This window comes from Haliotis cracherodii, unplaced genomic scaffold (genome assembly GCF_022045235.1).
Source record: "Haliotis cracherodii isolate W230 unplaced genomic scaffold, xgHalCrac1.p SCAF_13, whole genome shotgun sequence".
NCBI classification, from domain to species: domain Eukaryota; kingdom Metazoa; phylum Mollusca; class Gastropoda; order Lepetellida; family Haliotidae; genus Haliotis; species Haliotis cracherodii.
The window spans coordinates 37517455-37534801 of record NW_027266268.1 but is presented as its reverse complement, the minus strand read 5'-3'; the positions used below and the strand labels follow the sequence as shown (position 1 = coordinate 37534801).

Genomic DNA, 17347 nt, shown 5'->3' with positions numbered 1-17347 from the left:
TACCCCTGTCTTCATAATGGAAGAGTGTGCATTCCAATATATTCTCAGCTCCCTGGGGAGTATACAAATCCATATTCTTCTGTTCAGTTCATCATGGACATTCATTCATTCCATCTTCCCAATACATACAGCTACATACCAGTGATACTATATCAACACGTAAACACAAATCAGCTAACAGCCACATTGTTGCTGTATGGACTACAGCCATGCCCTGTGTACACCCAAGCATGACACACCAGCTCTCGCTGCTACCGACAGTATCAGATCTGATACTATGTGCAGTGTATTTGTTCGTTGTTTTAAGCCGCACTCAGCAATATTCCAGCTATGTGACAGCGATCTGTAAATAATCAAATGTGGACCAGACAATCCAGTGATTGACATCATGAGCATCGATCCACGCAATTGGGTTAGGATGACATGCAGCAACCAAGTCGGCGAGCCTGACCACCCGATCCCATCAGTCACCTCTTACGACAAGCATAGTGCCTCTTACAGCAGGCATGGGTTGCTGAAGACCTATTCTACCCCGGATCTTCAGGGGTCATGGGCAGTGTGACAGGGCTTGAGGCCAAAGGTACTAAACATTGTTTCTGTTACACCGGCCTAGCTCAGTTCATTTGGAATTTAACCATTGCCATTTTATCATATCTTATTTTAGACAATTAAAATATTTGGAAAATATTACTGATGATGACCCTGCACGTTACCCGCAACCACTTGTCGTCTGTTCCCGATGTAGGTGGCAGCGCTCTACAGCTCGACTGTGGAGCCGCCTTATAATGATTCACCCCCACTTCCCTATCTTCATGCAGCCGTTTCCGTTTCCTGTTGACCGTGTATCACAGTATATGTCGGTACTGTGATATTGTCTTGCTCTGTCAACCAGCGTTGACACAAGCGGCATCACCTTATTATTCATGTTGTAAGTGCTGGTTTAGATTCCCTTCTGTTTTGCAGGCAATTTTTCTCTTGGCATGATAAGATAAGATAAGATAAGATAATATTTATTGCAGAATCGTTCCATTACGGGACAGATGCATGTAATGGCTCGTTTTGATGTTTGGAATGTAATGTGTTCTTTTCAGTGTCAGCTGTGTTATTAGTGAACTTGTCAAACCATAGTGCATGCCTTGTTATTATTTCTGTTAGCCCTCATTTTTGAGGGTTTTAATGCTTTCTGTCTTGTTATGTTCATATTTCTGTTCATCATTGATCACATGTGATGTTATCACTGAGAACGAAATAGCATTTCCTGGTACTTACCATTGTGATACTTAACAAAACCATTTCGCTTTTATAATCCAAAAATATTATTTTATTAAAAGAATATTGTTAAGTTTGTTAAATTCCATGTCAGTAAAGGAATAAAATGATTTGGGAATTGGTCACAGATATTGGTACAATTGGAAATGCAATAGAGTTTTCCTTGGCTGGCATCACAGCATTTCTTGTTAGCCGTTCAATGTCTAATCTTTGTATGACTAATCAATCTCAGTCATCTCATTCATTTAGTTTTGTTTATCTATTTTGCATCTACTTCTTGTGAGCATGGTCTATTGTTATTTGTACTTAAATAATAAGAGTTTTCTTGAATTCTCATTTCGAAAGAAACAAGAAATTCAAAATGGAGAATTTGTCATCATTTCAAGATGATTGAGAAGTTTTCTGAGAATATTTCTTGAAAGTTTATGAAACAAATTTTATTATTTATGTTGACTGATTATTTCATTTTTGTTTTCCTTTGTTGGCTGTTGCATTTTGTTTGGTTTTTATTTTGTGTGTTTCCTTGTAGCCACTCATTAGTGGGCTCCTTGAAGCGCAGTATGAGCCTCGGTCGACTGAATCGAAAACGAAATCGCCCCAAATCTATTGAACTTGAGCAGCATGTGTTGTGAGTAGTCCCTCTTTAGTTCCGTTTAGTTTTGTTTTGAGTTTTGTCGCTGTCAATCCTGCCTCCTGAGTTTTTTGTGTCAATTTGTTTTGCTTGAATGCTTTGCAAATGCTTGGTGGAATGATTACCGAAATGATGATAATTGCGCTGCACAGAAATACTTGGACATGTGCCCTGTTTGTGACACAGAAAATATTAGTAATACATCTGATAATATATGGGTAATACATATGATAATATATGGATATGTCACAATAGGTATAAGCACAATAAGCAGAATAGGTGTATATGACACTGTGAGTATAAGCACTTGAGACATGTGATAATAGGTGTATATGACAGTGTAAGTATAAGCACTTGAGTGATGTGATAACAGATGTAAATGACACTGTAAGTATAAGCACTTGAGACATGTGACAATAGGTGTATATGACACTGTAAGTATAAGCACTTGAGACATGTGACTATAGGTGTATATGACACTGTAAGTATAAGCACTTGAGACATGTGATAATAGGTGTATATGACACTGTAAGTATAACCACTTGAGACATGTGATAATAGGTGTATATGACACTGTAAGTATAAGCACTTGAGACATGTGACAATAGGTGCATATGACACTGTAAGTATAAGCACTTGAGACATGTGATAATAGGTGTATATGACACAGTAAGTATAAGCTCTTGAGACATGTGATAATAGGTGTATATGACACTGTAAGTATAAGCTCTTGAAACATGTGATAATAGGTCTATGTGACACTGTAAGTATAAGCTCTTGAGACATGTGATAATAGGTGTATATGACACTGTAAGTATAAGCACTTGAGACATGTGACAAAAGGTGTATATGACACTAAGTATAAGCACTTGAGACATGTGACAATAGGTGTATATGACACTGTAAACATGAGCACTTGAGACATGTGACAATAGGTGTGTATGACACTGTAAGTATAAGCACTTGAGACATGTGATAATAGGTGTATATGACACTGTAAGTATAAGCTCTTGAAACATGTGACAATAGGTGTATATGACACTGTAAGTATAAGCACTTGAGACATGTGATAATAGGTGTATATGACACTTTAAGTATAAGCACTTGAGACATGTGATAATAGGTGTATATGACACAGTAAGTATAAGCTCTTGAGACATGTGACAATAGGTGGATATGGTACTGTAAGTATAAGCACTTGAGACATGTGACAATAGGTGTATATGACACTGTAAGTATAACCACTTGAGACATGTGATAATAGGTGTATATGACACTGTAAGTATAAGCACTTGAGACATGTGACAATAGGTGCATATGACACTGTAAGTATAAGCACTTGAGACATGTGATAATAGGTGTATATGACACAGTAAGTATAAGCTCTTGAGACATGTGATAATAGGTGTGTATGACACTGTAAGTATAAGCTCTTGAAACATGTAACAATAGGTGTATATGGCACAGTCAGTATGAGCACTTGAGACATGTGACTAGAGGTGTATATGACACAGTATGAACAATGACCTATTAGATATATTATAAATTAAATATTGGATGCAGACAGAACTCAAGATATACTGTTATATGATTCTGTTGTTTATGGAAGTACAACCAAATTCTTTCTTGTATGTATACCGATTAGCATTAAGTCCCAAACACATCCAAATCTTTGATATTCATGCTGGCTTTTGTACAACAGTCAGAGATTAAAGTTGAGGGAATTTCTGTTGTGGGTCTGCATGAAGCCTCCTGCTAATGTGGCAGCAGTTGACAGGCAAATAGTATTGGTAGCTTATGTGTATTAGGCTGGCGTGCAGCTTTTGCACTTGAGATGCATCCCAAGGTGCTGCACATGTGGTCTTGTGTAGCACTGGGGATGTTGGGCTACAACTAGCTGTCATACATTCATCATCTTCAGGAAACTATTCTCATATATGTAATCATTTTTTTTTTTAAACTGATGTTCGTAGAACGCCTATGGTGTTAATTCTTTCTAATTCATTATTTGATTTACTTAAGAATTCAACTTCAAAGTGTTTGGGAATAAAAATGTTTAATATTTAAAATATGATAATTGCACTGATTTCATGTCAGCTGCACCCAAGAGACACAGAGGGCTTAATTTAGTTATTTCTTGGCCAGAAAATATTTGAATTTCTGAAAACTGAAATTAAATTTAATATATTGGTATTATTGAATTGATTTCTAAATTTCAAAATTAAATTCATATTTGCATGCAAACAATTCTCCAGAAATATGACTTTTTGATATTTCAAGCTTTTCAGGATGTCACCAAAATGGTGTAAATGTTGTGAATTTGCCTAACACTGCCACATTGTGTCGAGATTGTGTTGGTTGTGTCACTGACCCTCCCCTTGTTTTTCCCTGCAGCCCGTGTGAGTGTGTTGTCAGAACACCCGAGAATGATCATACATGGTAGGAAATTCATCACTTCATCGCCATGGCAACAGAATCTTGTAAAATTATGTACATTACAGCAAATTTGAGAACAAATCAAATTTTCTCACAAGAATAGCTATTGTTCCAAACTTATAAGAAAGTAACGTAAATAATGGTAATTATGTTTTATTGTGAGTCAATTAAATGGTGGGGAATTACTGTTCATGAAAATCAGCTGTTAGTAAGGGATTTAGATTAATGATTTTGATGAAATTTGGTGTGTGAATATTTGCAAGATTCTGCGGTCAAGCCTGTATAATAACCAATATTGCATGAGTGGAATGCAAACATGCTTTAACATGAAAACACAAAACTGGACACTGATTGGATGTCTTGAAGTCTTACAGTGCCTGAACATTGCAGTTCATTCAGAGCGGCAATGATCTACCTGTACAATCAGTGTACTTTCTACAATCTTAATATCATTGATAAATATTATTTTATAAGTTTCAATTGTCCTTAATTCTCCCACATACATGTTTTTGTGATGAAATGAGGATTGAAACGTGCCCAGTTTTGTGTTGATGCTTAGTGTAGAAGCTGCATGCTTTTTCCTGGTTTCACATCTCTCATGACTTAACATCACAGAGACATTGTTCACCTGTTATAGCTGTACACAGCGATGTCGTTAACCTGTTATAGCTGAACACAGCGATGCCATTTACCTGTTATATCTGAACACAGCAACGTAATTTACCTGTTATATCTGAACACAGCAACGTCGTTACCTGTTATTTCTGAACACAGCAACGTCGTTAACCTGTTATTTCTGAACACAGCAACGTCATTAACCTGTTATGTCTGAACATAGGAATCTGATACTAGATGGGATTATGATAATCCCATGATAAGCAGGAAATGTGCTTATTTATTGTGGCTGTGGTCCTGGTTTGATGCCTAAATTGTATTCATTTTATACTTCTTTAAGGTCTTCTCTCAGTGATATGCTGCTGTAGAAAAGCGAGAGAGACAGTGTTGAACCGCTCACATTGTGTTGTCACTAGATGTGGATGTTGATGATTTCAGTGATAACATTTGTGTGTTGTATTAACATTGTGTGGATAATTGCTGATGTGACTTGGCATGTGGACAGACAATAGCATGATAAGATTGATTCATCATTGGTGTTGTGATGCATAATGATGAGGTAGATATGCATTAAGTAGCTGTGACATTTACAGCATGTGTTTACCGCCAGCATGTCAGTAGTGTTTGCCAACATTCACCAGATACACACACCTACGTAAAGCCCTACGTGCAGACCTACATGCAGACATACTTGCAGACCTATATGCAGACATAACTGCAGACCTGCATATGTGCAGACCTACTTAAAGCCCTACATGCAGTCCTGCATGCAGACCTACATGCAGATGTATGTGCAGACGTATGTGCAACCCTAAATGCTGACCTACGTGAAGCCCTATGTGGAGACCTACTGGCAGCCCTACATGCAGACATACATGCAGACATACTTGCAGACCTATGTAAAGCCTTACATGCAGACCTATTTACAGTCCTGCATGCAGACCTGACCTAAATGCAGACGTATGTGCAGTTCTACATACAGACCTATGAAACGCCCTACATGCAGACCTACTTGCACACCTATGGTCAGACCTACATAAAGCCCTACATGCAGAAGTACATGCAGACCTACTTGCAGACTGACATGCAGACCTACATGCGGACCTACTTGCAGACCGACATGCAGACCGACATGCAGACCGACATGCAGACCGACATGCAGACCTACTTGCAGACCTACATGCAGACCGACATGCAGACCTATATGATTCACTCTATGAACACAGACGTTTAATGTACTCAACATTTCAGGGAACAGTTTCCTTCAAGACAATGTGTATTTATTTTGAGCTTGTGATTAATTAGTTATTTTGAGTGATTATTTGTGACAGTTTTAGCTCACTTGAACCAAAGGTTTGAGTCAGCTGATGTCTTGGTGCATTGTCCGTCTTCCCCTCATCATAAACATCTGTGACATCGGCTCAGTGCTTGCTGTGCTGAATCGGTGTATGGAGGATCCAGCAATTATGTCTTTAAGTATTTATGATTTGCATTTGATTTAAACTTGTCAGTGTCTGATTATGCATGAAATCTTTTTCAGCTGTCAAGATAAGTGTGTATAATTAGATCCCATTAAGACTGAAGGTCAATCACTGGATTCTCTGGTCCAGACTCGATTATTTACAGACTCTGTCATATGGCTGGAATGTTGCTGAGTACAGTGTTAAGCAATAAAAAAAAAGAAGGTTGAAGGGTCATTGTTACAAAGAGTGAAGGGGAAGAGTAAAGCAGGGTGAAAGATAAGAGTGAGTGAGTGAGTTGGGTTTAACGCCGCTTTTAACAGTATTCCAGTTAGATCGCGGCGTGTCAGCTTAATGTGGGAGGAAAGCCCGAAGTGATGCAGGTCTCAGACGTTTACCACTTCGGTGCTGACAAACCTAGAAACATTATCGGGGCGAACCGGGATTCGAACCCACAATCATAGGTTTCTGGCGTGCCCAAGGGACGCAACTCTGCACAGCGAATCGCGGCGCCTTAGACGACTGGGCCACCCGTGTCCCCCCTGAAAGATAAGAACGACTGTTTGGGGAGCGTACTTGCCCACTGTTCTTGTGTATGACTGTGTGTCTTCTGAAGATTGTTATATATATATCAGTGTGTTTGGTTCAGACCCTTCCTTTCATCCAGTGGCTGCCTATATGCCAGGGGAGTCATTGGTGCCTGAATATTCTGAGGTGCTGGAATTCTGATCTCTAAGTTGGGTCCAGTAACTGCTTAACTTGTTGTTGAATCCAAGATTAGTGTTGTGTTAAGATAGACACAATTTTTATGGATAACAACTTCTTTAATACTGGGAAAAGTGACGTTTCGATGTCTATCTTGTCATCCATCAACTTCTAAGTAATGCCTATCAAACAATTTAGTGTTGTGTTGTGGGAAAACTTGTATGACTTGCATGACTATGGGTTTTTCCCATGTCAATCTGTCATGCTGGGACGTAGCTGATTATTATAGTGTGCGCGATTTAACAGATATGCCGGTACTGATCAAGGTGGTGTTTACCAAACTCATTGACTCAGGAAATGTATGGGAAAGTGAAGTTTTGTGATGGTGTTGGTCTTCACTTAAGTGTATGTTCAGTTAAGAACCAGTGAAAAAAGTGGCTTGTTGATCTCAGAAATCAAGGACTGTTTCTATAGCACATGGATAAAGTCATACATGTCAAAATACTATTATGCATGGTTTACGAAAATTTCATGATTTTTTCACAATATTATTTCATGAAATATCAATGTTATATCTTTGTTATATTTTTTGGTTAGGGGAATGTAAATTTTTAAAAGAGATTATTAATTCTGAAAGTGAACACTGGGATTATTAGTTGATGACTATCAGCTTCAGTTCAACACTAGTTCAGGTATTTTGAGAATAATGGAATCTTGTTATCTCTAGAGCGACCCGACTTGCTTGGGGAGTCTGCACAAAGCCAAAGTAACATTACAACTGCCATACAAAGACCTTCAGTAGTTGTAAAGGGCTATTGTTGCTTTATGCACATGGTCCAAGTCAGGAAGGCATTAGGCAATCTTCCTTCCCGTCACTTAGGGCACACCAGGACATATAACTGCCATACGAAGACCTACAGTAGTTGTAAAGTGCTATTGTTGCTTTATGCACATGGTCCAAGTCAGGAAGGCATTAGACAATCTTCCTTCCCATCACTTAGGGCACACCAGGACATATAACTGCCATACGAAGACCGACAGTAGTTGTAAAGGGCTATTGTTGCTTTATGCATATGGTCGAACTCAGGAAGGCATTAGACAATCTTCCTTCCCATCACTTAGGGCACACCAGGACATACAACTGCCATACGAAGACCTACAGTAGTTGTAAAGGGCTATTGTTGCTTTATGCATGTGGTCCAAGTCAGGAAGCATTAGACAATCTTCCTTCCCATCACTTAGGGCACACCAGGACATATAACTGCCATACGAAGACCTACAGTAGTTGTAAAGGGCTATTGTTGCTTTATGCATGTGGTCCAACTCAGGAAGCATTAGACAATCTTCCTTCCCATCACTTAGGGCACACCAGGACATATAACTGCCATACGAAGACCTACAGTAGTTGTAAAGGGCTATTGTTGCTTTATGCATGTGGTCCAACTCAGGAAGCATTAGACAATCTTCCTTCCCATCACTTAGGGCACACCAGGACATACAACTGCCATACGAAGACCTACAGTAGTTGTAAAGGGCTATTGTTGCTTTATGCACATGGTCAAAGTCAGAAAGGCATTAGGCAATCTTCCTTCCCATCACTTAGGGCACACCAGGACAGCACTGCCTCGCTTCAGCATCTCAGACAAATTGTCTCTCTAGCTGATGTGGAGACGGCCATCATCTCCTTTTAACTAGGATTTTGCCACATCTTTCGGTAATGTTGCGTTATGTAGACAAAGTGTCTGTGTCTTTGGACAAAAGCTGTTTGCTAAGGTCTGAAAGATTGTACTTGTAACAGTAGAAATATTGCAAATAGGGGAATGGTGGATATAATAGGAAGAAAGTTGGAAAGAAGTGTTTAATAGTTGATAAAATTACCAGCTTGAAATAAAGAATATCTGTTATACAGTTGTCAATATTTGTCTTAATATTCCCTATTCATAAGAACAATGTAGAAATTATGATATTATTTGGTAAAAATAGTGATTTATGTCGAAATGTGTGGAATTTGGATGTGGAGAGTATTCTTGATATTCTCTTTTAATGAGGTGGAATAAAAGCCATATTGGTTACAGGCTGGATAATGGTTGATGGGCTGATGGGTGGAACATAATTCTGGTGGGGCGTAATTAACGGGAGATAGAGTCTTTTCTGACAACACGATCAGTTGACAGATGTTAGTGCCTCATGTCGACTAACACTCTGGAGATTTTGCAGGTTATTTTTTCCTATAAAACTTATTTCTGTCATAAATATAGATTTTGCTATATTGTTTAATGCAAATTAAAAAGGTGAACAAATTTCATTTAAAAAATCATTTTGGTTCACTGAAAAATCACTTAAAAATATAGTTTTTTTAAATCAGAGTAATATGGTTCTATTTCTTACTAAGCTCATGTATGTGTATTACTACAATGTACCAAAGTTCTCTGAAAGCTTTTCCTAAAATACAGTGAGAATCAGCTTGTCAGACAGTCCCTCCTCTATCCGTTACAGTATGTTGGCCATAACACCTAGAGCGTGGTGGATGCTATTTGTAGCACAGTTGAGGTGAAAAATGTCTTGTTTTTGCACACCTCCTAACATCTGTTCCTAAAGATAGGGATGTCATGCATCTGGCAGCATCTTCACAATGTTGCCTGTCATTATTTTGTGATGGATGATGGGAGATGACTAAGTATAGGATCAGGAGCACGTGATTCACATACTGACTTTGCTGACATGGGTTTAGACTGACAATTACTCTCTGAAATGAAAATATTTTAATTTTTTTTAGTTGAATTATCTTTAAATACATCGTGGAAATTAGCCCAGAGAATCTCACCATTTTCAAGCCCGGAACTGACGATATAAAGACTTTCTTGGTAGTTTTTGGATATTTTTGTTTTCGGGTCTGTTTGAGAGAAATTGAGTTGCTTTTTTAGGCGGTTAAAATGCATAGTGCAAGAAAACGTAATTCTCCTTGTTAACAGACTTACCATATTTGCTGTATTAAGGGCCCTGTTCTAATATGTGCCCCCAACCAACTTGTGCTTTAATCTGTCAGTACACTTAATGAGCACCCATTCCTTTGCTCGACAATTTACATGACTGTATTTTCTTGTGTATATTACAGACTTTTAGAGAAAACCAGCAGTGTAGGAGTATATTGTTGCCTAGTAACTATATTACACAAATGTTTGAGTTTCATTAACATTTGAGGGGGCACGGGTGGCCCAGTCGTCTAAGGCGCCGCGATTCGCTGTGCAGAGTTGCGTCCCTTGGGCATGCCAGAAACCTATGATTGTGGGTTCGAATCCCAGTTCGCCCCGATTATGTTTCTAGGTTTGTCAGCACCATACCCGTGCTCGTGGGTTTCTCTGAAGTGGTAAACGTCTGAGACCTGCATCACTTTGGGCTTTCCTTCCACATTATGCTGACACGCCGCGATATAACTGGAATACTGTTAAAAGCGGCGTTAAACCCAACTCACTCACTCACTCACTCATTAACATTTGAACCAAATTTGTTCTGAACCGCTCAATCTCCAACAACAAGTTGTAGTGCATAGTTTTAATAAACGCACTCCCTTTGTCAACTTTCTAAGTGCCAAGGCTGCTTATTACAGGAGCTACTGTAAGTACAATTCCCCTGCGGAGATAAAAATCTTAATTCTTGTGTACACCAACATTGGGGATTATGAAATTCTTTGTTATTTTGTGTAAGATTATCAGGATCGCAACTATATTTACCAGACTGGAGGGATTAGTGGAGCTTTGTCGTCAGCCATTGTTGCTCTTCTGGAGTAGTCTGTAAGGAAGGAGGCTGTTTTATTTCCTGACGTGATGAAAAACATTGTAGAATAAAATTACAGTTAATCCTCGTCCTTGGTACAGCGAGTGTTTATCTGTGGCGTGATACAGGAAGAAGTCTGGAGGGACCTGAAGGCTATAGCTTCTTGAATGCTGTGTCCAGATAATGCCATGGAATTTAGATTAAATGGGGACTCGTAGTTTTTGTAAATAAGCAGTATTAGAAGTATCAATAGATAATTCATAGCTCGATTTGAGTAGTAGTCGAATTGTGTAATAGTCTTAGTTATTCACTTTATGATATCGAAGCGTATTTGTGCCCATGGAGTGATCTCCCCTGCGTATTCCCATCATGCTCTCACATGTTTATGATTTCTGGATGAAATTATTTTGCTTTCACAACCTGACCGCCACCATCTGACCTTTGACCTTAAGGTCATCTCTACAAAGCAACTCCAGAAAGAGAACAGCTTTGCCTTGTTCCTGTCAGTGTTGTCCCAGACACCCGGCTGTTTACTAACTACATGCTCCATGTTGTGGGCAGGTTCACATTGTTTTGGAACATGGGACAGTTGCCATTTGGATTGCCTGACTACCTTTACTTCTTCCAGCCACTTTACAGTGTTGTTTCTGGGTCTTATTCTGATTAGGAACCTGATCTGTTGGTTGCCTGGAAGCGATTGTTGATGGGAATTATGTCTGTGGGGATATCCATTTGGGTATTACAGGTGAATATGATCCCTGGGTGTGTCCCCTTTATGCCCCTGTGCTCCCTGGGTGTGTGCCCCTGAGCTAGGGTTCTATTAGTCTGTCTTACAGACCCTGATACAAATATATATCAAATACAGCCCATGCAAGTCTATAATGTTTGGCAAGTCTAGATTACTGCAGTATCACTGGGCTCCCTTTTATTATATTTTTATTAAGATAATTGTACAACTGTTTTTTCTGTACGATATGTTCATTTCAGAGACTAGATGTTAGTCTAGGGTTCTATAGCTCTGCTAGGTTAGATGTGTGACATCAGGTTATATAGCCCTGCTAGGTTAGATGTGTGACATCAGGTTCTATAGCCCTGCTAGGTTAGATGTGTGACATCAGGTTATATAGTCGGTTAGGTTAGATGTAGCATATCAGGTTATATAGCCCTGCTAGGTTAGATGTGGCATATCAGGTTATATAGCCCTGCTTGGTTAGATGTGTGACATCAGGTTATATAGCCCTGCTAGGTTAGATGTGTGATATCAGGTTATATAGCCCTGCTAGGTTAGATATGTGATATCAGGTTATATAGCCCTGCTAGGTTAGATGTGTGATATCAGGTTATATAGTCGGTTAGGTTAGATGTAGCATATCAGGTTATATAGCCCTGCTAGGTTAGATGTGTGATATCAGATTATATAGCCCTGCTAGGTTAGTGTTAGTCCTGCACCATGACTGTGGAATATATTTATTTTATGAAAAAATAATAATCTAGAAATGCTTACAAAAGCAAGTCTAGCCAGCTCAAGCTAGCTCTATTCCACCAGCATAGGGACATTTTTTATTTTTAGAGTCAAGAAGGATATTGTGTAATATAAGATTTCAGAGACTAAATGTTAGTCTAGGTTAGTGTTGTAATGGGAAGCTGTTTCTAAACAGCCGGAGCTGCTGTTTCCTCTCAAAACAATGGCATTAGTCAGCCAATTACCATGACTGCCATCCTGCCCTCAGATACATGGCTGTGTCCTGTGACTGGAGGTGGTCGGGTGCCCCATCGTGACTGACCAGGTGACTGTATTAGTCACATTAACCTGCTCCAAGACCATCAGTTCTATCAGCTGTCAGGCCACCGTTAGTCCTGCACCACAACTCTGGAATATCCTTAATGAAGCCAAAAGGAAACTAGATAATAGAAAAGCAAGTCTCCTTTCCGTTAGAAATCAGCATCAGGAATTAAGAATTGGAGGAGAGAATTGTTTTGTTTACATCACCTCAAGGAAGAAAGCTTAAAGTATCAAATGGTTTGAATTGAATTTATGTAATATTATAATTAATAATATTTCCGTCAATGTATTGAATATTTTGCCTTTTAATGTTGTGTGATAAGTTTTCTTCAAATCAATTGGTCGAAATAAGTATATAAATATAATAACAAAAATCTTTTGTTTGGGATCACTTTAAGATATAGTCAGTGGATTGTAGTGTGATGAAAGGCTTCAAGAAGGGGGTATTAATGTTAAATCGGGGAGTTCCTAAGCTGAGCACACATTTTGATGTTCTGTAGAAAGGGGTATGTTTGCAGTGAAAAGAAAGAAAATAGGCAAATACCGTATTCGACGTAATAAGCGCCCAGGGCGCTCTCAAAATTAAAAATGGTGGGCTCTTATTAGAATATTATTTTGGTGAAAATGAGAGAGTTAAAAGATAAATTTCGTGGTTTCAGCTGACAGTCTGAAATGTTTATATACGAGATATACATTTTTCCAGAATTTAATTGTCCATAATTAAGAGTGCATATAACACACGAGTGTGTATAATACGCGAATAAATAAGTGTTGTGTACATTGATCTATTGGAAGGGGTGCTAATTGGTATTGTTCACAAGCCAATATATTAGCAAATATCGCCGTGGGCGCTTATTAGAGCGGGGCGCTTATTACGTCGAATACGGTACGTTGTTTTTTATTTATTTTTGTCACAGATCAAACCCCAAACAAAAATTACTCCAGATGTCTATTCAAGCAGTAACACTAAATATTCAGTTTAATATTCCTCCACCTCGGACGCACCGTACATGTAACGAAGACAATTGAATAATGTCTGAAATAGGAGCCTGTGACACGAGACAGCTTTCACCTCTACAAAGGAGAAGACCCTGTCTTTGTCCCAGCATCCTCCGGTCTCTTGTCAGCGGCTGTGTGTACAACGCCGCCATACAAACTCACCGAACCTTGGTATGTGTCATCCATGTTGGAATACGGCATAATTGAAAAATGATTAATTTACGTTTTTTTGGCAACATGTCAATAATGTGATTGACAGCCTGACAGACAGCTGGAACTAAACTGCTGTAAAGTTTGAAATTATCTCAGGGGTAGAAAGGTATGTTGTAGGAAAATATTATTTCTTGACCAATGATGGGTTTAATATGATTGATTAATTGCTCCGCAAACAGTGATATTTGATGCTCTATGTTTACTGATTCAGGTGCATCCCAACAAAAAAACATTGATGTTTTGTTCACAGTACAAGTTCGTGTAAAGAAAATGAGATTTTCTAATCAATTAATAATTCAGCTATGTTCACAGAATGTTATCCTGAGTTTTGTTGAGAAAATTCCAAGTTTGGGAAAATTATTTAAGACTAATACACAAGTTTTACAGAAGTAGCATCGAGGTGTAAAGGTTTATGAAAAGCAAGTCCTCAGCAAATTGGCAATATGTGAATCTCAACCTGTCTCAATGTTGCTAGCAATGAATTCGGGTATGTTTAGGTGATATCGATAGTCTTTGCTCATTGTAATAGATCCTTCGTTCTCAAAATTATTGTCATGAATAAATCATTTGAAGAATTTCGACATGACACTAATCATAGTGTATCAGTAACAGTAATGTCTAGGTCACTGTTGCCTTTGTGTTTTTGTTTTCTTTTATCATTTACTTCCGACAAATCAATTCCTTGAAAAGAATTCAATACCGCTATTTTTAATACACACAATTGATTCACAACACCCGATATTGCAACCGATAGGACAGCTCCAAAACTTACATAACAAGTTTAATGATTATGTGTCACTGGTAGAATACAGGACAATACTGTCTGATGTTGTGAGATGCTGTGGTTGTCTTCTTACCGATTCCTGCGGTCTGGCAATGATGCATCTGATCTGAGACGTACCAGACATGCCATTGATCTCGACAGTGTCATTGAACAGTGTCTTCATGGGCGTCCATTGTTAGGGTTGCTACGGAAGCAAATTTAGAACTCTGTAGAATAGAGGTAGAAAGGATTTATTGACATAACACTTAGAACCTTTGGCTTCAGTTGGGGAGCAACAGTCACATTTGCTCCTTCAAGGAGTGTGCCATTTGTGTCCTGTGTATCGCTGTGTGTAGACGTGAGTGTGTGTGGTCCTGTGTGTAGAGGTGAGTGTGTGTGGTCCTGTGTGTAGACGTGAGTGTGTGTGGTCCTGTGTGTAGACGTGAGTGTGTGTGGTCCTGTGTGTAGACGTGAGTGTGTGTGGTCCTGTGTAGACATGAGTGTGTGTAGTCCTGTGTGTAGACGTGAGTGTGTGTGGTCCTGTGTGTAGACGTGAGTGTGTGTGGTCCTGTGTGTAGACGTGAGTGTGTGTGGTCCTGTGTGTAGACATGAGTGTGTGTAGTCCTGTGTATAGACGTGAGTGTGTGTGGTCCTGTGTGTAGACGTGAGTGTGTGTGGTCCTGTGTGTAGGCGTGAGTGTGTGTGGTCCTCTGTGTAGACGTGAGTGTGTGTGGTCCTGTGTGTAGATGTCAGTGTGTGTAGTCCTGTGTGTAGACGTGAGTGTGTGTGGTCCTGTGTGTAGACGTGAGTGTGTGTGGTCCTGTGTGTAGACGTGAGTGTGTGGTCCTGTGTGTAGACGTGAGTGTGTGTGGTCCTGTGTGTAGACGTGAGTGTGTGTGGTCCTGTGTGTAGACGTGAGTGTGTGTGGTCCAGTGTGTAGACGTGAGTGTGTGTGGTCCTGAGATGTACCTTATGAGGTGTTTCGGGACATTGATATTTCTATTCACGATTTGCTTTTTACAGAAACAGCCTTCGAAATTCATGCTACTCGGCTAGCCCGAGACTGCTAAATTCTGCTGAAGACATGGAAAGGCTATAATTCTTAAGCAGCTCTTAACACTTCCATTTTGCTACAAATTGGAAGTTTTAACACTGACACTGACACTGACACTGATTTAAACAGTGTTATTTTTGTTTAAGGAGGCCTAGCTACACATCCTGAGATCTAGTGAAATAAAGTTTTCTAAAGTGGACTAGTCTTAAAAAAGACAAACGTCTACGCCTGCAGAAACTGCATGACCTTATAGGTAATGAAAGTGTATATATAAACTTGTTATTGTCATCAAAACATCATCACATGTTATCTGTATCATGCTTGAAGTCATTCACGATATATTGATTGGAACCACTGCTCTTTGAAGTTGAACTGTCTTTTAAACATCAATCATACAAATAAGATTTGTGAATGGTGCTTCTGTATTTCCGAGGCCCAGTCTCCACAGGCCAATTCAGAATAAACAATAAACAGGTGTTGACGTCGTAACCCTGCAAGGAGCTTGTGTCAGGTGGGGGGCGTATTACCTATGTGCCATTCAGTCGGAAACACAAACTCCGTACCCGATTTCACACATCAATGATCACAAGGTCGAACAATGTTCAGTGTCTGCCTGACAGCTCGGAGAGAGTTATGAATTACCGCAGTATACGGCTATTGTTACTGGCAGACTTGCTAATTATTGCTAATGAGCTGGCGCCGTGCTAATTTTAGCATCGACCCAAGAGCTGCGAGGAGAATGGAAAGATGAAAGTTTGGTGTTGGCGGAGACACATTGTGAGACTGTACCTACAATGTAGTGCAGTAGCAGGAAGATAGCTGGGACATCGCTGGGACATAGCTGGGACATAGCTGGGACGAGCTGGGACTCTACAGGGCCAGAGCAGGGTGTACAGACCTGGTTTGAGTGCCAAGAGCTGACATAGACAGCTCGGTGTCCATTACCTCCACCGGGAAGTGGGACAAGACATTGATGTCGTCTGCAGCCCCAGCTGAGACACTGACTGTCCAGGAAATCTGGGCGTCCATCACGACAGATGTTGCAGTGGGAGGAGGAGGAGGAGGGACCAGCTCCTGCTCTGTGTCTGTGATACCCTGTGAATAGTCGGGCCAGGATTGGGATACTAGTGTGTCGGCTTCAAATTGGTGAGTTTTGCTTCTTGGTTCGAGATGTGATGTTGCTGTCGATGTCCTGGGCTCATTGCTTGTGTTGTCATATTAGACAGATTTGTTTCAATGATGTGGGTGATATGTAATGTACGTCTGACTGGACTACCTTGTGACACTGTTTCCACAGATACTATATTATTTGTACACAACTGTTCTGCTTGTCACTGTGTCGCAGTGTGCGTGAATACCTATATTCGAGGACATTGATCTACATAGTATATTCATAATGTCTGCATGTAGAATGGAGAAAGGCGGTGGTTGCGATGAGACTTCTCAAACCACACCAGCATCCTCATAGATATGAATCTATCCTCCCACCTGAAAATGAACCTATTTTTCTCCAGGAGCTAGGCTGACATCTTGTACATTGAAGAAGATTAGCATCATGTATAGACAAATCGGTACTGAATATATTTGCATGGTATGACACTCCGTGTGTTGGGGGTGTCTTGTTTAGGCTGACATTTAGTACATG

The 17347-nt window shown here is 39.7% G+C and overlaps 1 protein-coding gene across 1 annotated transcript in view; it reads left to right on the top strand.

The window, feature by feature from the left end:
* The window catches only part of LOC139459899 (ras GTPase-activating protein nGAP-like), a 288254-nt gene that overhangs the window by 202725 nt on the left and 68182 nt on the right, over positions 1 to 17347 (top strand). Inside the window, exons 8-9 of the mRNA XM_071241619.1 lie at positions 1799 to 1897; positions 4295 to 4339. Of these exons, the coding sequence (XP_071097720.1) occupies positions 1799 to 1897; positions 4295 to 4339 (144 nt within the window). The remainder of the gene's footprint in view (positions 1 to 1798; positions 1898 to 4294; positions 4340 to 17347) is intronic.